The 27,926-nt window shown below is 41.9% G+C and overlaps 1 protein-coding gene across 1 annotated transcript; it reads left to right on the forward strand.

Annotated features, from left to right (window-relative positions):
• The first annotated feature begins 992 nt into the window (after window positions 1–992).
• LOC121555687 (caveolae-associated protein 2-like) lies at window positions 993–27,892 on the forward strand. The gene is made up of 2 exons (XM_041869521.1): window positions 993–1,752; window positions 25,448–27,892. Exons 1-2 carry the CDS (start codon window positions 1,201–1,203, stop codon window positions 26,312–26,314), a joined length of 1,419 nt encoding a protein of 472 aa, XP_041725455.1. The 5' UTR covers window positions 993–1,200; the 3' UTR covers window positions 26,315–27,892.
• Window positions 27,893–27,926: the final 34 nt, after the last annotated feature.

The raw sequence follows: 27,926 nt of genomic DNA on the forward strand, positions 1-27,926 counted from the left end.
GGAAGGAAAATTATGTGGATATATTGAAGCAACATCTCAAGACATCAGTCAGGAAGTTAAAGCTTGGTCGCAAATGGGTCTTCCAAATGGACAATGACCCCAAGCATACTTCCAAAGTTGTGGCAAAATGGCTAAAGGGCAACAAAGTCAAGGTATTGGAGTGGCCATCACAAAACCCTGTCCTCAATCCTATAGAACATTTGTGGTCAGAACTGAAAAAGCGTGTGCAAGCAAGGAGGCCTACAAACCTGACTCAGTTACACCAGCTCTGTCAGGAGGAATGGACCAAAATTCACCCAACTTATTGTGGGAAGCTTGTGGAAGGCTACCCAAAACGTTTGACCCAAGTTAAACAATTTAAAGGCAATGCTACCAAATACTAATTGAGTGTATGTAAACTGCTGACCCACTGGGAATGTGATGAAAGAAATAAAAACTGAAATAAATAATTCTCTCTACTATTATTCTGACATTTCACATTCTTAAAATAAAGTGGTTATCCTAACTGACCTAAGATGGAATTTTTACTAGAATTAAATGTCAGGAATTGTGAAAAACTGAGTTTAAATGTATTTGGCTAAGGTGTGTGTAAACTTCCGACTTCAACTGTATATTATGACAACATTTTGTGACTTTTTTGTTCGTTTTGGAGACACTGGCATAGGCAAATACACAACATCAGAAATGCTCATAGAATAAAATTGGCACTCAAACAGACAGACGGTGCAGTTAGAGCAGTCACATGAGCACTCACAGTGGCAACCTCTGGCTCACTTTTCTCTAGCAATTTAGGGCTAGACATGTTACCAGGACAACCACACCCCTCCCCTCTGGCTTTGGGGGAGGTTTTTAAAAGCCTACCACTGAGTAGAGAGAGAGAGAGAGAGAGAGAGAGAGAGGAGTAGAAAAGTGGGTATATAAAACTCTGCACAATGTGGTACTGAGAGAGAGAAAGAGAGAAAGTGAAAGAGAGAAAAATGGGAGGAGAAAAGTGGGTGTGTGCATACAACTCCTGCTCTACTACACAGTGTAAAAAAGGGGAGGGGACATCAAAACAATCAAGAGAACAGAATCTCTGTTGCCTTCTCATTCCTCCTCTGGAGCTTGTGAAAACAGCAGCAGCAACAACAACAACCAACTGACTGAGACAGTCCACATTCTCTTCAAAACAGGATATTTAACCTCCTCCACCCTGTGGCCATGGGAGAAGACTCATCGCATGCCGAGCGCAGCAGCAACAGCAGCAGCATTTCGGTCAACCCCCAGCATTACCATGCACAGCAAGACAACATGGACCTCCTGGTGCCCAGCTTCAGCCCCAGTTCGGCTCCCTCCTCCCCCTCTAACACACTCTCCAAGCTGGGCTTGAAATCCCCCGGGAGCCCTGGCCCTGGAAGTCCCACCAGTCCAATGGCCAGGGACCAGGTGAGTGCCATCACAGTGGTGGCTCTACTCGACAAGCTGGTCAACATGCTGGCGGCGGTGCAGGAGAACCAGCGGCGCATGGAGCAGCGCCAGGCTGACCTGGAGGGTGCCGTGCAGGGGGTCCAGGGCGACGTGACTCGCCTGTCCAAGAACCACACCAGCACGTCCAACAGCGTGAGCAAGCTGCTGGAGCGCTCGCACAAGGTCAACACCCACATGAAGGAGGTGCGGGAGCGTCTGGACAAGCAGGCGTCGCAGGTGAAGCAGCTGGAGGCTAACCATGGACACCTGCTCAAGAGGAACCATTTCAAAGTGCTAATTTTCCAGGTAGGGATAGAGGGCTGGATGGATTAATGTGGTTTTGTGTAAGGGGGAAAAGGGAATATTGAGAGAATGTAAGAAATGTAAGAAGTGTGTTTGGGGGTTGTGAGAGAAGGAGAGGGAAGCATGTTAAAAGTGTTTGTTTGTTTGTGTGCATATTTGTCAAGTGTGTGAAAGTGAGAAACAGAATGTTAAAAATGTTTGGGAGAATGTTGAAAGTAGTTGTTTGTTAGTGCCTGTGTGTGTGTATGTGTGTGTGTGTGTGTGTGTGTGTGTGTGTGTGTGTGTGTGTGTGTGTGTGTGTGTGTGTGTGTGTGTGCATACGTGAAACCGATTGTGGACGTTGGGAGTTACTGCAAGGGTGTTTACGAGTACATCCTACACTGTAATATTTGTGTTGTGTGTAAATGACAGGCTTGGCAGCTGTGTGAAAGTGTGTGAGAGAGAGAGACATGGTGTGAACATGTAACTACAGAGGGAGTGGTGTTTTGAAGAGCTCCATTGGATATGTAAGAGAGAGAGAGAGAGAGAGAGAGAGATAGCGAGAAAGAGAGTGTGTGTGTGTGTGTGCGAACGTGTGCTTGTGCGTGAGCGTGTGTGTGCGTCCAAGCTGTGTGAGGATGGGTGTGGAGAGGACAATAAAGGAAAGTGTAGATCACAACTCGCACTTTTATGTATAATGATCTACAATCAGTGGTGGAAAAAGTGCCCAATTGTCATACTTAAGTAAAAGTAAAGATACCTTAATAGAAAATGACTAAACTAAAAATGAAAGTCACCCAGTAAAATACTACTTGAGTAAAAGTCTAAAAGTATTTTGTTTTAAATATACTTCAAAAGTAAAGGTAATTTCTCAAATATACTTATGTATCAGAAGTAAAAGTATAACTCATTTCACTGGACGGCACAATTTTCTTGTTTTGAACATTTACGGATAGCCAGGGGCACACTCCAACACTTAGACATAATTTACAAACGAAGCATTTGTGCTTAGTGAGTCCGCCAGATCAGAGGCAGTAGGGTTGACAAGGGATGTTCTCTTGATAAGTGTGTAAATTGGATCCTTTTCCTGTCCTGCTAAGCATTCAAAATGTAACGAGTACTTTTGGGTGTCAGGGAAATTCTTTAGGAATGTAGTGAAGTAAAAGTAAAAGTTGTCAAAAATATAAATAATAAAGTAAAGTACATATACGCAAAAAACCTACGTAAGTAGAACTTTAAGTATTTTTTACTTAAGTACCTTACACCACTGTCTACAATCTAGTTAAATTAGATCTATGCATTAAGAGTGACTTTATCTTGCTTTTCCTCCTCTCTGGTCACTGAAGTGATTTACAATATATAAATAATGTATAAAAGTATAATATACCACTTGGCTGACACTTACAGTACAATTACTGCATCCACATTTAATATGTGACTGTGATCCCCACGGGAATTCAACCCGCAACCTCAGCATTAATAGTGTCATGCTCTTACCAACTGAGCCAACACATAAAAGGTGTGATCAGATGATTTTAATAGTATTTGAATAGTGTTTCCCAACCTTACTCTTTGCTCAGACCTAGCTCCATTATACTAAATATACTGAATTATTGTGTGGCCAGTATATTCTTGAATGATTTGATAGGGCTTGATACTGTATGTGTTCAGTCAGGAAAAGGGCAAGTCATATTGACACAGGTTAAGCCCTGAGAGCTCATAGCCACTGATCTTATCTGGTTTCCCAGGTACTACTGCTCTTGTTCAATAGCAACAGGTGCAAATACTGCACATTGGCTCCAACTGCATGACTCTAGTCTGGTGGTTGTGCATTGGAGTTGGTTATCCACAGGTAATTCCTATAGTTGTTGCCTACGTACAATTGCTTAACTGTTTTGAGTCCTTATAGTGCTTTGGTCTAAAATGGTGCGACATATTGATGATGGGGTTATGGGGAATACTGATTGGTAATAATGATAACATTCTGGAGAGCACATTATCTGTACTGTATAACCAGCAACATACAGTACAAGTTAAAGAAAACATCAGAGGATGCCATTCTGTCACACAGTGCTACAAAGAACACGCTATGAGTCACAAAATATACAACTCACTGATAAGGCATTTAGATTCCAACTCCGCACCCCTGAGCTCTCTTTTGTCTTTTGTTTGCTCATGGCCTAAAAAAATGTCTCTCCACTGATTGAAGTCTTCCTCCACGCATTGATTGAGAACATACGGTGCTCTGTACGTGCTACCCAAGGTGGAAATGCCACTGTGCTGCTCCTAAGGGCGCTAGGGTAAATACCCACCACTCTGGGCCAAAGTAGCACCGACCGGCACTGCCGCTCGGCTGCTCCTCTCCCTTTAACGAGCCCTAACGAGGCCAGGGGAAAATGTAGTGCTTAGTGTAGTTTGTAGTTTGGCCCGTTGTTTGTTTGTGTTTGTGCTCCAGTGCTTTCCTGTCTCCCTGACCTCCCCTTTTTCGGAGAGACACATATTCTCCCCTTCCCAGCCACGAAACAGAAGAGTCCAATGCCATGTGGTAGCTTCTGTTTGTGACAAAGTTGGTTGTTAATACCGAGGGGAGGTGAAAGGTCTTGGATTGGCAAGAGGGTAAACGTTCATTTATATTAAAATGGGAAAGAGGGATAGTAATACAACCGTGGAATATGATATGAATGTGTGCTTGTGCATGAGTGTGCACGTGCATGCATAAGTGCATGTGTGCAGGCATCTGTTTGTGTGTGTGCGTGTGAGCGTGTGCACGCATGTGTGTGTGCGTGTGTGCGTGCATGTGTGCAGTTTTCAAGATAAGTAGTGCGATTGGAGGGGTAGGATGGGAAGTCCTCTGATAGCTCGCTAGTGTTTATGGGACGTCTAATCATTGAGAGGCAGGGAGTGACAACAACAGTGATGACCTTTTATCACACACTATCAAAACACATTCAAATCCAACAGCATTGAATGAAAACACACTTCACAACCAAACAAAACATGCTGCATCAGGAAAACAAAACACAGCCTTATCGAAAGACGTTCTTTAACACATTCGACCTGAGCAACTTTGTGTAACAGTGTATTCGTGCTGGAGAATGCAAACAGATCGTAAGTTGAGTGATCTTTGTTCTTGCCCATTGTATTTGTCATCAGTATTTTTAACAAACACACTTGAATTAAGAATGAAACACTTTGGCATCATATAAATTGTTTTCTGAATTAAATTGAAGAGTTCAGTAGTCAGCTTTGATTCATTAAGACTTTACTGCCGTTGTCACAGAACTCTTGACCAAAGGTCTCTAGGCTTGTCAGCATCGGCGGCAGTGAGTAAGCACTGGTATTAGGGTTTATTTATCCAAGTTCCTTATGCAGGATAAGGCAGAGCCAGTCCTGCTTTAGCTGCCTCACCCATTTAACCCCTGATTCAACCAATCATTCTTAAATAACATGCTTGAATACTTAGAAATCCATCCTTGTTTCCTTGAAATAAGCACAAATCTATAAGGAGAAAAAGAATGGCTTGAGGGTGCAGCTGTGATTTGTGTGTGTGTGTGTGTGTGTGTGTGCGTGCGTGCCTACATCTCTCAGGTGTTATGTTCCAGTGGGCAGGGCTCACTAAACCTAGCTCAAGGCATAGTAATACCACTGAAGCTCACGCTCACGTACAAATATCCTCTCCTTGCAAGCATTTAGTTTTTGCCTCTCTTTCAAACAACAAAGCCTTCCATTTCATTATCCCCCGATGTGCATGGATGAGTTTGGTTCAGTGACAGCTATCACAACATGAAAGAGGGCCTTGAATCCCAACACTCATCTGGGTCATGTTCATTAGGCACCAAACAGAATAAATTAGACTGGAACAAGGAGGGACTAACTGTAACAAGTATTCCGTTGAAAATATAAAAAACATGACCCTGTTTCTGTCCCATAGCCTAATATGTCTCTCTGTTTGTGGAGACAGAGAAAGGTAGTCCTACAGACTCAAATGAACAAACCTGTTTGTTTACCTTGTGGCTCCTCTCTTATCATTCTCATTTTCCCTTTTCATCTCCTGAACAGGCTACGGCGAGAGGTGTGTAAAAGAAAGAGAGGGGGAAGGAGAGGGAGAGGTAGCAAGAGAGAAACACAGTGATAGAGAGGAAGAGAGAGAAAGAGGGAAAGAGAAAAAAGGACAACAGAGAGGGGGACAGAGTGAAAGAGCTGAAAGGGAAAGTCGAGTGATAGAGGAGGGAAAGGATGAAAGGACATATGTGAAGGCAATTAGACAAAATGATAACATGAGGAGAGGTTAAAATAAGGTATGATAGGTGAAAAGAGAGGGAGAGAGAGAGACACACACACGAGAGAGAGAGAGAGAGAGAGAGAGAGAGAGAGAGAGAGAGAGAGAGAGAGAGAGAGAGAGAGAGAGAGAGAGAGAGAGAGAGAGAGAGAGAGAGAGAGAGACAGAGAGACAGACAGAGATGGAGAGGTTTCTTTGATTAATTTGACTTGAGGAGTATAAGTTACGTAGTGCAGCCTGCCAATGGCTCACAAAGATTCCTTGAATGCAGGGGTGGTTTGACAACCCCAGGTGGCTTTATTGCGCTTTCAATTCTCTGTTGAAACACTAACCTAAGGGACATTATAAGCAAAATGGAAACCAGACGAAACGATTGTATTATTCAATAAAAACATGTTTATTTTGGACCAGGTTAAGTTCATTTGTATGCTGTGAGGGCTAGAATTCAACAGTTTAGTGAACATACAACTGTATCCAAATATACAGTACCAGTTTAAACTTTTGGACACACCTATTCATTCAAGGGGTTTTCTTTATTTTTTTTACTATTTTCTACATTGTAGAATAAAAGTGAAGACATCAAAACTATGAAATAACACATATGGAATCATGTAGTAACCAAAAAAGTGTTAACCTCTACGGGATCGGTGTCCCGTACGCGGGACGGTTGAGCTAACGTGCGCTAATGTGATTAGCATGACTGTTGTAAGTAACAGCAAACTTTCCAGGACATAGACATGTTTTATATGGGCAGAAAGCTTAAATTCTTGTTAATCTAACTACACTGTAGCTATTATAGTGAAAAAATACCATGCTATTGTTTGAGGAGAGTGCACAACAGCAAAAAACTTAGAACGTCAACTGGTTTGATACATTCACCTCTGAAGGTAAATAATGTACTTACATTCAGTAATCTTGCTCAGATTTGTCATCCTAAGGGTCCCAGAGATAAAATGTAGCATAGTTTTGTTTGATAAAATCCATTTTTATAATAAAATGTAGGAACTGGGTTCTACAGTTTGAACCCCTGCTGTCTCTGGCTCCACACTCACCCCGCCCGGCCATCTAGATGTGTGAAAGTTAATGTATAATCTTATGATCCATCATGTATGACATTCCTGGGAGTGTTAAACTTACATTTTGTATTACCATATAATTTGGGTATGTTCTCTATAGTTATGTACTTGAAAATGTATCAATTGACCATTTAGGCACATTTGGGCAGACTTAATACAAAACAGTCCAGTATTGCAATGCTTCACTGGATCTATAGCTAACATTCATTTCTATTGTGCCCAAAATAATCTGAAACACAACCAAAACAAAGAGCAAATGCATCCAACAAGTATGTAGAGTCACAAGCTTGATGTATTCATTGCGTGCTAGGAATATGGGACCAAATACTAAACTTTTGAGTACTTTAATACACATATAAGTGAATTTGTCCCAATACTTTTGGTCCCCTAAAATGGGGGGACTATGTACAAAAAGTTCTGTAATTTCTAAACGGTTCACCCGATATCGATGAAAACACCCTCAAATTAAATCTGACAGTCTGCACTGTATCATTTCAAATCCAAAGTGCTGGAGTACAGAGTCAAAATAACAACAGAATTGTCACTGTCCCAATACTTTTGGAGCTCACCGTATATTGTCACATATGTGAGAAACACAGGCATTGTATAAGAATCATGTGTTGTGTATTTTCTTATAGGAAAAATGTGTATAATAATTTCCATATGGTACATTACAAAGTTATTACAGCTTCCTGCAGCCATAGCTTTATAGAAGTATTGGTGTCTTATGAACAAACCATGTTGACATTTGGGTTTGTGCGAATGTATTTGCTATTTATAAAGTTAATAAGTCCACTTATTTTTTTTATGAAGTTCCACAAAAATAACATTGTCTGTGTGAATAGTATTTACATTTATACAGTGAGGGAAAAAGTATTTGATCCCCTGCTGATTTTGTACGTTTGCCCATTGACAAAGACATGATCCGTCTATTATTTTAATGGTAGGTTTATTTGAACAGTCAGAAACAGAATAACAACAAAAAAATCCAGAAAAACGCATGTCCAAAATGTTATAAATTGATTTGCATTTTAATGAGGGAAATAAGTATTTGACCCCTCTGCAAAACATGACTTAGTACTTGGTGGCAAAACCCTTGTTGGCAATCACAGAGGTCAGACGTTTCTTGTATTTGTCCACCAGGTTTGCACACATCTCAGGAGGGATTTTGTCCCACTCCTCTTTGCAGATCTTCTCCAAGTCATTAAGGTTTCGAGGCTGACGTTTGGCAACTCAAACCTTCAGCTCCCTCCACAGATTTTCAATGTGATTAAGGTCTGGAGACTGGCTAGGCCACTCCAGGACCTTAATGTGCTTCTTCTTGAGCCACTCCTTTGTTGCCTTGGCCGTGTGTTTTGGGTCATTGTCATGCTGGAATACCCATTCACGACCCATTTTCAATGCCCTGGCTGAGGGAAGGAGGTTCTCACCCAATATTTGACGGTACATGGCCCCGTCCATCGTCCCTTTGATGCGGTGAAGTTGTCCTGTCCCCTTAGCAGAAAAACACCCCCAAAGCATAATGTTTCCACCTCCATGTTTGATGGTGGGGATGATGTTCTTGGGGTCATAGGCAGCATTCGTCCTCCTCCAAACACGGCAAGTTGAGTTGATGCCAAAGAGCTCCATTTTGGTCTCATCTGACCACAACACTTTCACCCAGTTCTCCTCTGAATCATTCAGATGTTCATTTGCAAACTTCAGACGTGCATGTATATGTGCTTTCTTGAGCAGGGGGACCTTGCGGGCGCTGCAGGATTTCAGTCCTTCACTGCGTAGTGTGTTACCAATTGTTTTCTTGGTGACTATGGTCCCAGCTGCCTTGAGGTCATTGACAAGCTCCTCCCATGTAGTTCTTGGCTGATTCCTCACCGTTCTCATGATCATTGCAACTCCATGAGGTGAGATCTTGCTTGGAGCCCCAGGCCGAGGGAGATTTACAGTTCTTTTGTGTTTCTTCCATTTGCGAATAATCGCACCAACTGTTGTCAACTTCACACCAAGCTGCTTGGCGATGGTCTAGTAGCCCATTCCAGCCTTGTGTAGGTCTACAATCTTGTCCCTGACATCCTTGGAGAGCTCTTTGGTCTTGGCCATGGTGGAAAGTTTGGAATCTGATTGATTGATTGCTTCTTTGGACAGGTGTCTTTTATACAGGTAACAAACTGAGATTAGTAGCACACCCTTTAAGAGTGTGCTCCTTATCTCAACTCGTTACCTGTATAAAAGACACCTGGGAGCCAGAAATCTTTCTGATTGAGAGGGGGTCAAATACTTATTTCTCTCATTAAAATGCAAATCAATTTATAACATTTTTGACATGCGTTTTTCTGGATTTTTTTGCTGTTATTCTGTCTCTCACTGTTCAAATAAACCTACCATTAAAATTATTGACTGATCATTTCTTTGTCAGTGGGCAAATGCACAAAATCAGCAGGGGATCAAATACTTTTTTCCCTCACTGTATATATTTTATATAATGTGCTTCTTGCTCGATGATGGCAACTCCTATACAAGGCCACAGGAAAATCATGATTGCTAATGTCCTTCTCCTGGGGATAAAGAGCATATAAAAATGTCTTTACCATACAGAAAAGGGTTACATGTCAAACAAAACAAATACAGAGCCTTTCAAAACACTAAGACAATAAAAGTGGGAATTTGTACACAGTGAGTCATGAATATAAAGCTGTGCACGGGATTTACCAACATGTAAACATGTAGAGGGGCATCCTGAAGATGCACGACACTATAATATTAAAATAAATCAAATCATGTAGATATTCTGGCATTATATCCTGATTCTTTTTCTCATACCTAGTGCTTTGCTTATGTGAATCCTACAGTAGATTTGTTTATGAGTGTGTTAGGGGATTTGACATTTGTGTGATATTATTATTATATAAATAACTTATTTTTTACTATTTGTTGTTGTATTTTACCCTCTTTTTCAATTATGATCTTTTCTCATCGCTGCAACTCCCCAACGGGCTCGGGAAAGGCGAAGGTCAAGTTATGCGTCCTCCGAAACATGACCCGCCAAACAGTGCTCCTTAACACCCGCCCGCTTAACTCGGAATCCAGCTGCACCAATGTGTCTGAGGAAACACTGTTCAACTGACGACCGAGTCAGCCTACAGGCGCCCGGCCCGCCACAAGGACTCGCTAGAGCACGATGAGCCAAGTAAAGCCCTCCCGGGCCAAACCCTCCCCTAGCCCGCACGACGCTGGGCCATTTGTGCGCCGCCCTATGGGACTCCCGATCGCGGCCGGTTGTGATACAGCCCGGGATTGAACCCGGGTCTGCGATGCCGTGCCTTAGACCGCTGCACCACTCAGGATTGCTGTTTAGGTGACATGCGTGGTTCTGCTACCGGTTCCAACTGACATTTTTGCTTATAAATCTATTTGTGGACACCGTAGTTCGAAATGGCTTGAATTGAGTGAAAGCCCTGGTTCCCACAGAAACAGTAGTATATTTTTTGTGACATAGGATGTGAAATCTGAAACCACTTGATGCTGGGATATCCCTCCTACCGTTTCATTCCCTCTTCCAACTGTCCATCAACTTCTGGCTGAACCCTACATCACAGACACTGACAAAGCACATGCCTGCAATCCTTACATCATAGCGCAGCAGGAGAGATTCAGAGATCGATTTGAAGCCATTCATCTAAAATAATTAATAGATTTTAAACAAAAACACTTACTGTTTGTCATAGATTAACAAGATTAATATTAAATTAAAGGCGAGTTCCTAACGAGTTCAGGAAGCCAAGCTAGAGCTCTGTTTGACCTTTAGAAAATATGCACATTTTCTCTAAAACTAAACATACAAATATGTATTTTAGAGTTATAAGGAAGGTGCAATCTTATAGCTTGTGGTTTTATAATTTGATTATACTATATTTAGAAAGCATATACATCATTTCAAGCCTTATTCATACAGTTCTGTTCAATAGGAAATGCATCATATAAAATATTTTATATTTCATATTTGTATCATATTTGTACTGTGTGCTTGAGCTTGTGTCCTCAAAAGTGACTACCTCAACAATTTATAACTATTTTTAACAGAAAGGTGAGATTTTAACCTTTCTTGGAGTATGCAGCACTAATAGTTATTGTTTATGGCCCTCACATGACAAATAATTACTTTTGGGGATTACATAGTTTACATTTAAAATTACATTTAGTTACATTTAAGAGGTCTTAAGTTTCAAAAAGTCCAGCAATGCAATTACATTGAAGGGCTGTTGTTACGATCGTCAAAAGGAGTGGACCAATGCGCAGCGTGGAATGCGAACATCTTTTATTATTATTCACCACACGAACAAAAACAACAAAACGATACGTGAAGTCCTTGGGTACATACACAAACCAACACGGAACAAGATCCCACAATACACTGTGCCAAACAGGCTGCCTAAGTATGGTTCCCAATCAGAGACAACAAGCAACAGCTGATTCTCGTTGCCTCTGATTGAGAACCACCCCGGCCAACATAGATACACATGAACTAGAAACTGAAACAAAGAACACAAAACATAGACTCTACACACCCTGGCTCAACATAACAGAGTCCCCAGAGCCAGGGCGTGACAGCTGTGAATAGTGCAGCTTGTCCCTGAGCTGTTGGACGAATGGTTCTTGCCTCTCTGCCTGCTGGAGGTACAGTACTGCCTGTTGCTTCCAACCCTACAATTAACAACAAAGACGTTAGGAAATGCCTTTGTCACATCATCTGGATAAGGGCATGTCTGTGCTGCGCCAGAAATACTCTAAATGGGGAGATGGGAAACTCCATTCCATTCGTATTATTACATTCCTCTAGGGGGATTTTTATCTGAGTCTGCTAGCCTGCTACATTTCGTTAGCTAGGTAGCTAGGAATTGCTGTGAAGTCACCAAAATTATTTGGAATAACGATTGAGGTAGCTATGTAGTCTAACTCAACACTTGACTCTACGAATTAATCTAAATTACAATAAATAAAGGTTAACTTACTCCTTATTTGCTGTCCAATGGCACCACAAGTGGGCATTTGATTTTCCAACTCATCACATGTGCTCTTACTACGCTACAGAAACACTGCTAACCAAAAAAAACATGCAGGGCATACACACTGAATTAAAGGGCACCTACACTAAATAATCTAAGTTTCTTAAATTTTGCCCAGAACTCAAAAGTTGTCCCCTGATGTTGTTGTGGATAAGAGCGTCTGCTAAATGACGTAAATGTAAATGTGAATGTTGTGAACACAGAAAATAACATTTGTTTGTTTTTCTATTTAAAAAAGTGTGACTGAACTGAAGGAAAACCAGAAATAAAATTGGGAAATCTGAAACCTGGTAAAACAAAACAGAGAAAACGGAATTTGGAAAAAAACTAACAAATTTAGGCAAAAAACAGATTTTCAAAGGCCCTACCAACGTTTTTTACTGTGCTTGACTTCATTCTAGAGTGTGTATCTTCCTGCAGCACAGCATTTTGGGGAAAGTTCAGGTCAAGTCCAATATTGGCTATGCACACAAGAGGTTGGACCATCCTAAAAATGTTTTAGAGTAATATAATATAAACAATTTAGCAGACACTTTTATGCAAAGCGACTTACAGTCATGCGTGCATACATTTTTATGTATGGGTGGTCCTGACAATCGAACCCACTACTGTGGCGTTGCAATGCTCTACGAAGATTTAATTTAATATGAAAGGCTTTATAAATATAATGTGGTGCAGATCACCTCAAGATAAAAACGTAATATTCAATATCTGTAAGTTTGACTAAATATTAGAACTTCACTCCACATACTCGTGGGTAATAACCTTCAATCTGGATAACAACACAAAACAAATTATAAGGCTAGAGAAATGTATCGACCAATATTGCCAAAACAAATAACAACCAAACATGACAGAGAGTAAACATAGAAAACTAATCCCCAAAAGAAAACGTGACTCATCGCCTGACACAGACGATTTATGGTAAGGGTGGAAACCGATCTGCTAAAGTCGATAAATGATAAACTGGGCAGACTTGAATTAGTCAGTAAAGATATAAAGGAGTTGAAGAGGTGCCTCGAGATGAGTGATGAAAAACCTGTGACAATGGAGAAGGAAACAAACAAGCTAAAAGGTACAGTCAATACGATTGAAACAGACGTTAAAAAACTTAAATGAGAGCATGTTTCTGAGAGAAGCCTTACTTGATTGACTAGATCTATGAGAGAAAATCTGGTACTTAATGGTATCAAAGAAAAAGAAGGAAAAGATCCTGAAACCATGGTGAAATAATTCTTACAGCACTACAGATCCCAGGCGATGTTGTAGAAAAAATCAAACTTGAACGTGTACATATTCTAAATATTACAAAGTTCCCATAGAGGAGTCGAATAATGGAACACCCAATACTATACAGTACATGGTAGGAATTGTAATAAAAATATTGATAAAGAAACTACACTATACCATTCAAGATAGGGAATGTTGTAAGATAATTTGTTTTCGACTTTAATTAGCAAAATAATATCTTCAAATATATGGAACTGGAACACAAAAGTACTCAGTATGAACATGGTTGGGATAAAAACACAGCAAACAGAGGACATAGAAAGCACAGTGTGTGGGTATGTGCGGGTGTACTGTGATGGAAGGTGGGGCGTGTGTTTTTGTGTTTGGAAAAGTGTGGAGTTAAGTGAGTGAAAAAGGAAAATGGTTGCGAATACCAGAGCCCATGTGTGTCAGCAAGCAGGGGTCGTGAGAGCGAGCTTTCAATTTTGTGCAGATATGGGATATACATAGTTTAGTTATTTATTGTCCTATCATGATGGAATGGTCCCCAACCCTATACACCCACCTGAGCAACTCATACACTAAGGAGAAGGCTTTATCTGTTTTATGGGCCTACTGTAAGTAGCCTATCCGCAGCCAAAACAGAAAGATGAATGCGGTCAGAAACTCACTAAAGCAGCACCACCCCCTCAAGATTCTGAGCATGCCTGGCACGGTTGGTCCTACAAAGCCAAAGCCCCCTGATGGATGGGCATAATATACAAGGAATTTCTCAAAGCTGCTAATGAGAACCTTGATGATCTTGTACCGAGCCGGTGGGGATTCCAGTGGGGTGTCCCCACCCAGGTAGTGGCAGTGCTGGCAACACTAGCTGCAGTAACCCATAGTGAGTGGTCATACTCTCTACAATCATAGAGGGGGCAAATGACTGTGGCCCTGGTGGCACGGAATGATCAAAGGTCTGACTGCACAGAGATGCTTGGGAAAATTGTCAAAACTGGGGACCAGCGTGTGTGTGTTTCAGGGGAAGGGGGTGTACCTGATCTCTAACAGTTAGGACTTGACATTGGTTAATCAAATTTCCCAATTTTTCCACATTTGTATCTCAGATTAGCATGCCTTTTCAAACAGCTGGAACAAAAAAAACAGAAAACTTGAGCGTGCATAACTATTCACCCCCCCCCCAAAGTCAATACTTTGTAGAGCCACCCTTTGCAGCAATTATGGCTGAAAGTCTCTTGGGGTATGTCTCTATAAATTTGCCACATCTAGTCACTGGGATTTTTGCCCATTCTTCAAGGCAAAACTGCTCCAGCTTCTTCAAGTTGGATGGGTTCCGCTGGTGTACAACAATCATTAAGTCATACCACAGATTCTCAATTGGATTGAGGTCTGGGCTTTGACTAGGCCATTCCAAGACATTTAAATGTTTCCCCTTCAACCACTCGAATGTTGCTTTAGCAGTATGCTTAGGGTCATTGTCCTGCTGGACGGTGAACCTCCGTCCCAGTCTCAAATCTCTGGAAGACTGAAACAGGTTTCCCTTAAGAATTTCCCTGTATTTAGCGCCATCCATCATTCCTTCAATTCTGACCAGTTTCCCAGTCCCTGCCGATGACAAACATCCCCACAGCATGATGCTGCCACCACCATGCTTCACTGTGGGGATGGTGTTCCCGGGATGATGAGAGGTGTTGGGTTTGCTCCAGACATAGCGTTTTCCTTGATGGCCAAAAAGCTCAACTTTAGTTTCATCTGACCAGAGTACCTTCTTCCATATGTTTGGGGAGTCTCCCACATGCCTTTTGGCGAACACCAAATGTGTTTGCTTATTTTTTTCTTTAAGCAATGGCTTTTCTCTGGCCACACTTCCGTAAAGCCCAGCTCTGTGGAATGTACGGCTTAAAGTGGTGCTATGGACAGATACTTCAATCTCCGCTGTGGAGCTTTGCAGCTCCTTCAGGGTTATCTTTGGTTTCTTTGTTGCCTCTCTGATTAATGCCCTCCTTGCCTGGTCCGTGAATTTTGGTTGGCGGCCCTCTCTTGGCTGGTTTGTTGTGGTGCCATATTATTTCCATTTTCTGATTAATGGATTTAATGGTGCTCCGTGGGATGTTCAAAGTTTTGGATGTATATTTATATTCCAACCCTGATCTGTACTTCTCCACAACTTTGTCCCTGACCTGTTTGGAGAGCTCCTTGTTCTTCGTGGTGCCGCTTGCTTGGTGGTGCCCCTTGCTTAGTGGTGTTGCTGACTCTGGGGCCTTTCAGAACAGGTGTATGTATACTGAGATCATGTGACAGAACATGTGACACTTCGATTGCACACAGGTGGACTTTACTTAACTAATTATGTGACTTCTGAAGGTAATTGGTTGCACCAGGTCTTATTTAGGGGCTTCATAGCAAAGGGGGTGAATACATATGCACTCACTGCTTTTACATTATTTATTTTTTGAATTTTTTTACTATTTTGTGTATGTCCATTACATGAACTCCAAATAAAAATCAATTTCAATTACTGGTTGTAATGCAACAAAATAGGAAAAACGCCAATACTGGTTATAGGTAACAATTCTTCACATGAACTGCCTACATTATTACACATATTATGTGTGAATTGTGGAAATTGAGATATGTAAGATTTTATATATATATATATGTTTTGATAACTATATATAATACAAATCGAGGTGAGGGCGATGGAAATGCTTTTGGCGGTTGATCTGCTTCTGTTCTGTGGGTGGCACTGTGTGCTCTTATCGAAGGATGGGTCTCGGTCTCTCGGGGGTCCTGGGAACCGTGGGGACAAAGGTAGTCTGCCGGTCACTGGGATGACAACCCAACTCACTCTACACACAATACCCCATAATGACAAAGTGAAAACAGGTTTTTAGACATGTTTGCAAATGTATTACAAATAAAAAACTGAAATACCTTATTTACATAAATATTCAGACCCTTTGCTATGAAACTCAAAATTGAGTTCAGGTGCATCCTGTTTCCATTGATCATCCTTGAGATGTTTCTACAACTTGGTTGGAGTCCACCTGTTGTAAGTTCAATTGATTGGACATGATTTGAAAAGGAAGACACCTGTCTATGTACAGTGCATTCGAAAATCATTTAGATCCCTTGACTTTCTCCACATTTTGTTACGTTACAGCCATATTCTAAAATTGATTAAATCGTTTTTTTCCCCCCTCATCAACACAACACTCCGTACTGAAAAAGCAAAAACAGGTTTTTTAGAAATGTTTGCAAAAATGTTAGTTTTAAAATAAAACGGAAATATCACATTTACATAAGTATTCAGACATTTTACTCAGTACTTTGTTGAAGCGCCTTTGGCAGAGATTACAGCCTATAGTTTTCTTGGGTATGACGCTACAAGCTTGGCACACCTGTATTTGGGGAGTTTCTCCCATTCTTCTCTGCAGATCATCTTAAATTCTGTCAGGTTGAATGGGTCGCTGCACAGCTCTTTTCAGGTCTCTCCAGAGATGTTTGATCAGGTTTAAGTCCGGGATCTGGCTGGGCCACTCAAGGACATATAGAGACTTGTCCCAAAGCCACTCCTGCGTTGTCTTGGCTGTGTGCATAGGGTCGTTGTCCTGTTGGAAGGTGAACCTTTGCCCCAGTCAGAGGTCCTGAGAGCTGTGGAGCAGATTTTCATCAAGGATCTCTCTGTATTTTGCTCCGTTCATCTTTCCCTCAATCCTGACTAGTCTCCCAGTCCCATGCTACACCGTAGGAATGGTGCCAGGTTTCCTCCAGACGTGACACTTGGCATTCAGGCCATAGAGTTCAATGTTGGTTTCATCAAAGTAGAGAATCATGTTTCTCATGGTCTGAGAGTCCTTTAGGTGCCTTTTGGCAAACTCCAAGCGGGCTGTCATGTGCCTTTTACTGAGGAGTGGCTTCCGTCTGGCCCCTCTACCATAAAGGCCTGAGTGCTGCAGAGATGGTTGTCCTTCTGGAAGGTTCTACCATCTCCACAGAGGAACTCTGGAGCTCTGTCAGAGTGACCATCGCGTTCTTGGTCACCTCCCCGACAAAGGCCCTTCTCCCGATTGCTCAGTGTGGCCGGGCGGCCAGCTCTAGGAAGAGTTTTGGTGGTTCCAAACTTCTCCTATTTAAGTATGATGGAGACCACTGTGTTCTTGGGGACCTTCAATGCTGCAGAAATGTTTTGGTACCGTTCCCAGGATCTGTGCCTCAACAAAATCCTATCTCGGAGCTCTACGGACAATTCCTTCGACCTCATGGCTTGGTTTTTGCTCTGACATGCACTGTCAACTGTGGGACCTTACATAGACAGGTGTGTGCCTTTTCAAATCAGGTCCAATCATTTGAATTTACCACAGGTGGATATTTCACAGATTATAAGGTGGAAATTCCACAAATTAACTTTTAAGAAGGCTTACCTGTTAATTGAAATGAGTTCCGGGTGACTACCTCATGAAGCTGGTTGAGAGAATGCCAAGAGTGTGCAAATATAACATATATTTTTATTAGTTTAACACTTTTTTGATAACTACATGATTCAATATGTGTTATTTCATAGTTTTGATGTCTTCACTATTATTCTACAATGTAAAATAAAATACAATAAAGAAAAAACCTTGAATGAGTAGGTGTGTCCAAACTTTTGACTGGTAGTGTATTACTTTTTTTACAAAATTCTAAAAACCTGTTTTTGCATTGTCATTATGGGGTATTGTGTGTAGATTGATGAAGGTAAAACATGTTTTAATCCATTTTAGAATAAGGCTGTAAGGTAACAAAATGTGGAAAAAGAGAAGGGGTCTGAATACTTTCCATATGCACTGAACATAAATATAAACGCAACATGCAACAATTTCAAACATAGTAGTGAGTTACAGTTCAATCAATTGAAATAAATAAATTAGGCACTAATCTATAGATTCACATGATTGGGAATACAGATATGCATCTGTTAGTCACAGATACCTTAAAAAAACAAACATCTCCTTCGTATTGAGTTGATCAGGGTGTTGATTGTGGCCTGTGGAATGTTGTCCCACTCCTCTTCAATGGATGTGCGAAGTTGTTAGATATTGGCGGGAACTGGAACACGCTGTCGGAAAAATTTAAATGTGTTTGTTGACCGTAGCTTTTGCCTGCCCATAACATAACCCCACCGTCACCATGGGGCACTCTGCTCACAACGTTGACATCAGCAAACAGCTCGCCCACACAACGCCATACACAGTGTCTGCCATCTGCCTGGTACAGCTGAAACTGCGATTCATCCGTGAAGAGCACACTTCTCCAGTGTGCCAGTGGCCATTGAAGGTAAGCATTTGCCCACTGAAGTCGGTTATGACGCCGAACTGCAGTCAGGTCAAGATCATGGTGAGGATGACGAGCACACAGATGAGCTTTCCTGAGACGGTTTCTGACAGTTTGTGCAGAAATTCTTCGGTTGTGTAAACCCACAGTTTCATAAGCTGTCTGGGTGGCTGGTCTCAGACGATCCCGCCGGTGAAGAAGCCAGGTTCTGGGCTGGCGTGGTTACACGTGGTCTGCAGTTGTGAGACCGGTTTGACGTACTGCCAAATTCTCTAAAATGACGTTGGAGGTGGCTTATGGTAGAGAAATGAACATTCAATTCTCTGGCAACAGCTCTGGTGGACATTCTTGCAGTCAGCATGCCAATTGCACGCTCCCTCAAAACTTGAGACATCTGTGGCATTGTGTTGTGTGACAAAACTGCACATTTTAGAGTGGCCTTTTATTGTCCACAGCACAAGGTGCACCTGTGTAATGATCATGCTGTTTAATCAGCTTCTTGATATGCCACAACTGTCAGGTGGATGTATTATCTCGGCAAAAGAGAAATGCTCACTAACCGGGATTTAAACCAATAAGCTTCTTGTGCATATGGACCATTTCTGGTTTTATTTCAGCTCATGAAACATTGGACCAACACTTTACATTTTGTGTTTATATTTTTGTTCAGTGTAATTATAACCCACCCAAACTAGGCCTATCTGAAATATGAAAATTCTCAATGAAAACCAGGCAGCCTATTGTTCTGGCAAAGATGTGTCCGTAGCAGATTGCTAAACTGAATTGTATATGGTTAATATTAACTTGGTAGGCTACTCTGTTTTTGGCAGGCAAAACTAGACAAGCACTTTCTGGTCACTAATCTGGATATTTGCGACCGCCTTTGCCAAGGTTGATGACTGGTCATTGGTCAACAGTCAAGACGCATAACCTTTTGGTTTTGAAGCACAGATTATATGTTTTTGAAACAAGAATTTGATGCAATGCCATAGGGGCTATGTTAGTGACCAGATTGAATAAGCAAAGGTGTAAATATAAAATACAAATGGTAGGCTATATGTAGCCTATGAAAATATGTAAAGTGCTTTCTTTACAGTAATGTATTGTTAAACCAAAGTGTTTTGGGAATTTACGGTAACATACTGTACCTTTTTGCACAGTAACTTACAGGTAACTTGCTGCCAGTAAGTTACCGTAAAAACAAGTTAAATTTTTTACAGTGTGGCTATTAAGTTACTGTGAATTTTACAATAACTTACTGAAAGCTGGTTGTTAGAGAGGTAAAACAATATTCACAGCATTTTCCAGACAACTAACTTCCATTAAGTCACTGTGAAATGCACAGTAACCTCTTAACAGCGCACCTCTTTAATGTCATATGCTCTTACAAAGATGGCAGAACTGACAGTGTTAAAAGAGGTGCTCAACCGTTGACAACATAACCATCAACCACTTAAACTGGTACAACACTTCCACTGACAGTTGGCACAAATACACATCAGTGGAGGCTGGTGACTTGAAAAATGTAGGAGGATGGGAGACACACGGTATAGGCGCAGACCTGTATCTAGGCACTATGCGTTGCGTCGTGCATAAGAACAGCCCTTAGCTGTGGTATATTGGCCATATACCACACCCCCTCGTGCCTTCTTGCTTAAGTATACCGCATGGATTGATTGATTGATGAATTTATTAGACCATTTTTTAAACATACATAAGAGCGTTTCAGCCGGAGAGGCCTCCACATACAATAAAAAATCATCAAGGATAACACAATAAAGCTCGAAAGCTTTGGTAGTGGCTGTGTAATTGACTGTGAATGGAGGCTTTGACAAATTACTGAAACTGTGAATCCGCGGCCTCTAAATGAAAAACTTTCTTAGTCCTGATGATGAACACGAGAGAACAGAACACTGATGACAGATTTACCTCCACCGTCACTGGAAGCTGCACATGCTTGGCATCCGCCTGATTTGACCTGAGCTGTGAATCATGCAGTGTGTGGCTTAGATAAGGTCCTATGTATCTGGTATCTGCAGGTTAATAAAACAAACAGGGGTATGTATCTATGGTATTTCATTTGATTTCTCAAGGTGGAGTAGAGTTTCAAATATTTCGTTAGGGACGGTAATGTATGATTATTTGTTGTTTATTTTGTTTATTGATTTGCTATGATTGGTTGATTTGCTATGATTGATTATTGGTTGATTGTTGGTTGCTTTGTGATGAGGTATGTCTGATATGAAGCACCGTTGAGGACCCCATTGCAAATAAGTGTTATATGATCATTTCATGTGTTATCTTCTGGGCACTAGACCTACACCACTTGTACAATCTTTTCCACCACAAAAGTAAATAAAATCCTCTAAATTAAAAGAGTTGTTCATAGAATCTCAATGTTTGACAAAAAATAAACTCCATGTCACACCACACTTCGCTTTGGCTCCCCCTCCTGTCCAGCTCAGGCGTTCGGCGTCGCCGGCCTTCTAGCTGCTGCCGAAACTGCTGCTGGCAAACGCCCTTCACTCATAAACTCCCTCTGCCATTTGTCTTTTTCGGCAATTGTATATGTTACTTGTTTTCCTGAGAGGAATCGTGCTTACTATCTCCTGAGTACTTTATAGTTTGCACTTTGGGTTCACCCAGTGCCTTTTGTTTATGAAGATATATTTTGAGCACAACAGCGTTTGGGTTTCGTCCCGCTTTGATCTATGGTGCTTGAATAAATTCAGTAGTTCTAAACCTGCAACTGCCTACTCCTCTCTACACCTGTGACACTAACACACTGGCATTCCTGCATGCTCCACAATGTGTTTAATGGATGTCAAAGCAATGTTTTGGTCAATAGACCTTAATTAGGCACCAAATGGACGTGAACGGACTGAAACAGGGAGTGAATACCTGGACTCATTTTGGTTTTTCCCGTCTCCCAGTGTTTAAAGCATTTTAAGTTGCATGCCCTAATGTACATGACCCAGGTTTTTTCCCCCTCAAAGTAACATTGGTACATTAACATACTTGTGTTTTCTGTAACTCATTACACTTAAAAAATACATCATCCATGTGTCGCAGTCAACAACTCAAAAAAAGAGTCTGTCAAGAATAATTCACATTTATGAAAAACATGCTATTGGTTGACTGGTTGGACTTTTAAGGGTGACTGATTGGTGTTCTTTCCAAGGAGGGCATGCAATTGGTGGTGAGTGAGTGATGGACAGGGTGGGAGGGGCTCTTCCTGTCCTTCTGGTTGGTCCAGTCCCTAACATTGCACTAATGACAGCCTATTGACACGTGACATGGTCCTAAAAGCAATGTGTTGCATCCTTCCTCTAGCTTCCAGCATTTTTCCATGCTGTGTAATAGATTCTGGAGGGCACATATACTCCTAGTTTCTAACACACATGCACAAACACACAAGCGCACACAAACACACTTATTTTCCACTCTGGGTGATTTACTGAATCCTAACTTGAGATACATAACTCAAACTTTTGAGCAAATCCACTTTTGACATCAACGCATGATTTACATAGAAGTTCATGTTACGCCGGCATATCTTGAGCCCTGAGTGCATTTTTTAAGGAGATAGTTGCAAAAAGACATGTTTGAATCAACATGAAGCCAAGTTTCTTTTCATTTCATCTCCAGACATGTTTTTGATTGATCCGATTTTTATTGGTTTATTTGACCAGGTCGTTATGTGTATTTGCGCTGTAAACATTGTTTTGTTGAGTGCAAGAATCCAAATGTAATTTTTTTCAGCAACAATAGAATACTATTTTGGTCTGACTGAATAGGGGCTTACTCTGTGTAAATCTCCATGGTGTGTGAAGGAGTGCTGTTTGTGGGAGTACGGGTGGGGAGAAGACCATAAGGAAGGGTTTTAGTTGATCCACAGTCAGTGGAGAGGCCCCAGGGGGGCACACACAAGCTCGCACACACACACACACAAGCACACACATACAAGCACACACACACAGTTCTGTAGATTGTGAACTATAGGGTGATGTGGCTGGTACCTGTAACTGGTACTGTTGAGTAACTACTGCTCTGGATGCTGTCAGCCCGACTGAAATGACAAACCACCAACTGTCATTTGGGGATTTATTAAACACTTGAACCTTGACATCCGTTTATGGCTGCCAAAGCATACAGCGACAAATTATGTACTGTGAAGTTGATATTTATATTCCGAACTCTGACATTGCTCATTCTGATATTTATTTATTTATTTATTTTTGTGGGATTTGTGTGTATTGTTTTGTATTGCTCGGTATTACTGCACTTTTGGAGCTAGACTCATAAACATTTTGCTGCACCAGCGATAATGTCTGCAAAATATGTGTACCTGACCAATAACCTATGTTAGTGTCTGCTTAGAAATATTCCCAAGAGAGTTTAGTTGCCTAAAAATGTCATACCTTTAATTTTTCAAATTACGTGATTATGAAGGAAAAATTCATTCTGGGAGAGGATTGGAGAGTGCCTTCAGAAAGTATTCACACCCTTTTACTTTTTCCACATTTTGTTGTGTTACAGCCTGAATCTAAAATTGATTTAATTGTGTCACTGGCCTGCACACAATATCCCCATAATGTCAAATTAAATAAAAATGAAAAGATGAAATGTCTTGAGTCAATAAGTATTCAACCCCTTTGTTATGGCAAGCCTAAATACGTTCAGGAGTAAAAATGTGCACTCACTGTGTGCAATAATTTGATTTTGAATGACTACCTAATGTCTGTACCCCACACATACAATTATCTGTAAGGTCCCTCAGTCGAGCAGTGAATTTCAAACACAGATTCAATCACAAAGACCAGGGAGGTTTTCCAATGCCTTGCAAAGAAGGGCACCTATTGGTAGATGGGTAAAAAAAGCAGACATTGAATATCCCTTTGAGCATGGTAAAGTTATTAATTACACTTTGGATGGTGTATCAATACACCAGTCACTACAAAAATACAGGTGTCCTTCCTAATTCAGTTGCCGGAGAAGAAGGAAACTGCTCAGGGATTTCACCAGATTTCACCAGGCCTATGGTGACTTTAAAACTGTTACAGAGTTTAATGGCTGTGATAGGAGAAAACTGACGATGGATCAACAACATTGTAGTTACTCCAATACTAACTAAATGACAGAGTGAAAAGAAAGAAGCCCGTATCCTGTTTGCAATAAGGCACTAAAGTAACACTGCAAATAATTTGGCAAAGAAATTAACTTTATGTCCTGAATACAAAGTGTTATATTTTGGGCAAATCCAGCACAACACATTCCTGAGTACCACTCTTCACATTTTCAAGCATGGTGGTGGCTGCATCATGTTATGGGTATGCTTGTCTATGGATATTTTTTTGGGATAAAAGGAAACGAATAGAGCTAAGCACAGGCATAATCCTAGAGGAAAACCTGGTTTATTCTGCTTTCCAACAGACACTGTGAGACACCTTTCAGCAGCACAATAACCTAAAACACAAGGCCAAATATACACTGACATTGAATGTTCCTGAGTGGCCTAGTTACAGTTTTAACTTAAATCAGCTTTAAAATGGCTGTCTAGCAGTTATCAACAACCAATTTGACAGAGCTTGAAGAGTTTAAAAAAAGAATAATGTGCAGATATTGTACAATCCAGGTGTGAAATCTTAGAGACTTACCCAGAAAGACTCACAGCTGTAATCTGTATGTATGTATTGACTCAGGGGTGTGAATACTTATGTAAATAAGATATTTCTGAATATCATTTTCAATATCTTTGCAAAGATTTCTGAAACATGTTTTCATTTTGTCATTGTGGGGTATTGTGTGAAGATGGGTGAGAAATCGATTTTGAATTCAGGCTGTAACACAACAAAATGTGGAATAAGTCAAGGGGTATGAATACTTTCTGAAGGCACTGTCCTCTAGCAGTGCACATACAGGGTTTGATTTAAGTTAAAGATCTAACTAGACTAAGTTCTATCTGCTTTTGATATACAGTATCTACGTACCGGTAACTGCCAAAATAAAGAAAAACCCTTGAGTTAATGAGGGATACAAAGTATACGGAAAGCAGGTGCTTCCACACAGGTGTGTTTCCTGAGTTAATTAAGCAAATAACATCTCATCATGCTTAGGGTCATGTATAAAAATGCCCAGTTTTGCCCATTATTTTGGTTACCATGGTTAGAAGAAGAGATCTCAGTGTCTTTGAAAGAGGGGTCTCAAATGAGCATATGGGGTTTAAAGTGTGTGAGTGTGAGTGTGAGTGTGAGTGTGTGTGTGTGTGTGTGTGTGTGTGTGTGTGTGTGTGTGTGTGTGTGTGTGTGTGTGTGTGTGTGTGTGTGTGTGCGCGCGTCTCAGTCACCAGATCTCAACTCAATGAACCCAATGAATACTTATGGGAGATTCTAGAGAGACATCTGAGACAGTGTTTTCCACCACCATCAACAAAACACCAAATGATGGCATTTCTTGTGGAAGAAGGGCGTCGCATAACTCCAATAGAGTTCCAGACACTTGTAGAATCTATGCCAAGGCTCGTGGTGGCCCAATGCCCTATTAAAGACACTTTATATTGTTTCCTTTATTTGGGAAGTTATCGGTATCTTTAATGCTGATGCTTATATCTGATAACCATACACAATTATAGTGTGCATGGTTTTGTGTTCATCCTCTTGATTAATAAGTTGTAACCTGAGGCTTGGTTCAAGTGATCATCCCATTCCTCCACCTTCCTAATCATAATACCGTCCTCTCCCCTCTCCTCTGTTCTCCAGGAAGACAACGAGATCCCCTCCAGCATGTTCATCAAGGACTCCCCCAAGACCCCCCAGGCCAGCCAGCTGGAGGACAACGCCCCTGCGGCGCCCACCCCATCCGTCACCGGCACGGATGCCTACCGCTCTCAGGAGGAGGGTCTCCATAACATCAGCCTGTACTCTTCCGACAATGACACCGGGGGTCTCCACGAGGAAGACGAAGCCCTGGAGGGAGAGGCAGCGCTGGGCCTAGAAGCGGCCCTGCCCTCCTTTGAGAGATCCAAAGCCGACCGGCTGAAGAGTTCCAGCCTGAAGAAGGTGGACAGCCTGAAAAAGGCCTTCTCGCGCCAGAGCATCGAGAAGAAAATGACGAAGATCAGCACCAAGATCGTGCCGCCCGCGAGCCGTGAGAAGATCAAGAAAAGCTTTATGCCCAACCACCCCAAGAGCCCCGCTGCCAAGAGCTCTTCTTTCAAGGTGTCGCCCATGATGTTCAATATGAAAAAGTTGCGCGGCGAAGGGGAGGCCTCGCTGCATCCCGGAGGCTCGCCTAGCGGGCATGCCCACGTGGAGATCCCTCCCCTGGGTAGCATGGATGGGGATCTGCCCCTGGCTGAGGTGTACTCCCAGGAAGGGCTGGGTGTGGAAGGGGGAGAGGAGCTGGCTGGTCCTGCTAGCACTGGGAGAGTGGAGGCCGAGCTGACCATCTATGGAGAAGCGAGGAGCCTTGAGTGTGACCTGACCACCGATCGTCTGCCGGGGCTCACTCTCCCGGAGCATGGTGACGATATGGGAGAGGAGGAAGAGGAGGAGCAGGAGAGCCCGGTAGAGGTAAAGGCCCCCATACCTGCTGTATCTGGCATCGCTGTGGAGCAAGCCTCTTAATCTCATCCCTCTCATATTTTGCTCCTGCACGTTCCCTGGCCATTTTATGTTAACATGCCAACACTATAGTCATCCCTCCATCTTTCCAAACCATGTATCCTCAGTCTGCCTACATCTCAAGCTCCAGTGCCAATGATACTGAGCCTCTAAGCATCCCCGGCACTCCAATGCCTCCAGCCCTGCATGTACGATTGATCCAGGAGATCCATGGACATATCCCAGATCACCAAGCTTCCCATTCAGAGAACCTGAGTGATCAAGAGTGATCAAGAGATCCTGCATCAGTTGCTCCTGCCTGGTGTGTATAGCTACCTACCCTTCTGTGGGGCTACCTTAAGAAAAGAACCAGCAAACCAAGGGACTATAACTCACCTTCCCAACTGGAACCTGGGCTTCTGAACAGCACATCTCCAGGATGCTGAGCCAACTATCTCTCTCTGTTTGTGTGTCTTTGCATGGGCCTCTCTGTCTGTCTGACGGATAGTCTCTTTGTTCTCCTGCCTCGTGTGAATACCGGTAAATCTTTGGCAAAGAGGGTAAAGCCCACAGCTTGGAAGGGTAGCCCGTTGTCTGGGCATTGGCATGGTGGGGTAGCTATGTTTCTACAGCAAGGTTGGTGTAAGGCTGAGGTTTGTGACATGTGTATTTGACCCAGGTCTGGATGTAACCATACAACCTGAGTGCATGGTAAAAATGGAGCCATAGCATTGAGGCAGCTTCATGCCATACCTACCTTAGTTCATTTATTTGCCATAATATATACTCATCAGCGCTCTCATGACAAAAACAGCTTGAAAAACACAGCTTGAAAGTGGTTCATGGTTAAGGTTTTGGGGAGGGTAAGTTGATATTTCTGTCTTAGGGTAACGTCTACTGGGAGCAGCATTGAGACAGGAGAAGATGACTTATGACCTTAAGGCTCTACATACTGGGACTTTCCTAAACCACCCTATATCAGGGCAATCATAATCTTATGTCTATGTATATATTTGATTATAGGGAGTGCATTATCAGTAGGTATAACGACTTATATAGAATCGTGTTTATTGAGTACTGTCACCTGACTTTCATAAATATACTGTAAAAAATATATATGTTTTGGAGTTGATTACATGTGTGCATTCGGTGCACCTAATGTTAGCATAGCACTCACATAAACAATGTTGACACAATCTTATATGGTTGAAATACACACATGCACACAAACACTTGATAAACTAGCACTGAGGCACCCACAAAGACAATCACACACACACACACACACACACACACATACTCCTACACGCACAGAAGTCTTCAAACTTACACAAGCTGGTGTGAGTAACTGCCATCCTGGAGCGAGGAATTCCTGTTTTGGAAGCCCTGTTTAAAAAAAACTGGTGACCAGCCTTTGTTGTGTTTTCGCTGGTGACCAGCCTTCATTGTGTTTTCGTTGGTGACTAGCCTTTGTTGTGTTTTTGCTGGTGACCAGCCTTCGCACTGTTTTGGACACTGGTCATCAGCATACCAGCATATACTGCTCCCAAATGGCGCAGCGGTCTAAGGCATTGCATCTCAGTGCTAGAGGCGTCACTACAGACCAAGGCTGTATCACAATCCGGCCGTGATTGGG

This window comes from Coregonus clupeaformis, chromosome 4 (assembly GCF_020615455.1).
Source record: "Coregonus clupeaformis isolate EN_2021a chromosome 4, ASM2061545v1, whole genome shotgun sequence".
NCBI lineage: Eukaryota > Metazoa > Chordata > Actinopteri > Salmoniformes > Salmonidae > Coregonus > Coregonus clupeaformis.

Excerpts from the sequence above, each read along its gene's own strand:
- LOC121555687 (XM_041869521.1), top strand. The coding sequence starts at position 1,201 with ATGGGAGAAGACTCATCGCATGCCGAGCGCAGCAGCAACAGCAGCAGC. Across the intron at positions 1,753-25,447 it reads TCAAAGTGCTAATTTTCCAG|GAAGACAACGAGATCCCCTC; the intron begins GTAGGGATAGAG and ends TCTGTTCTCCAG.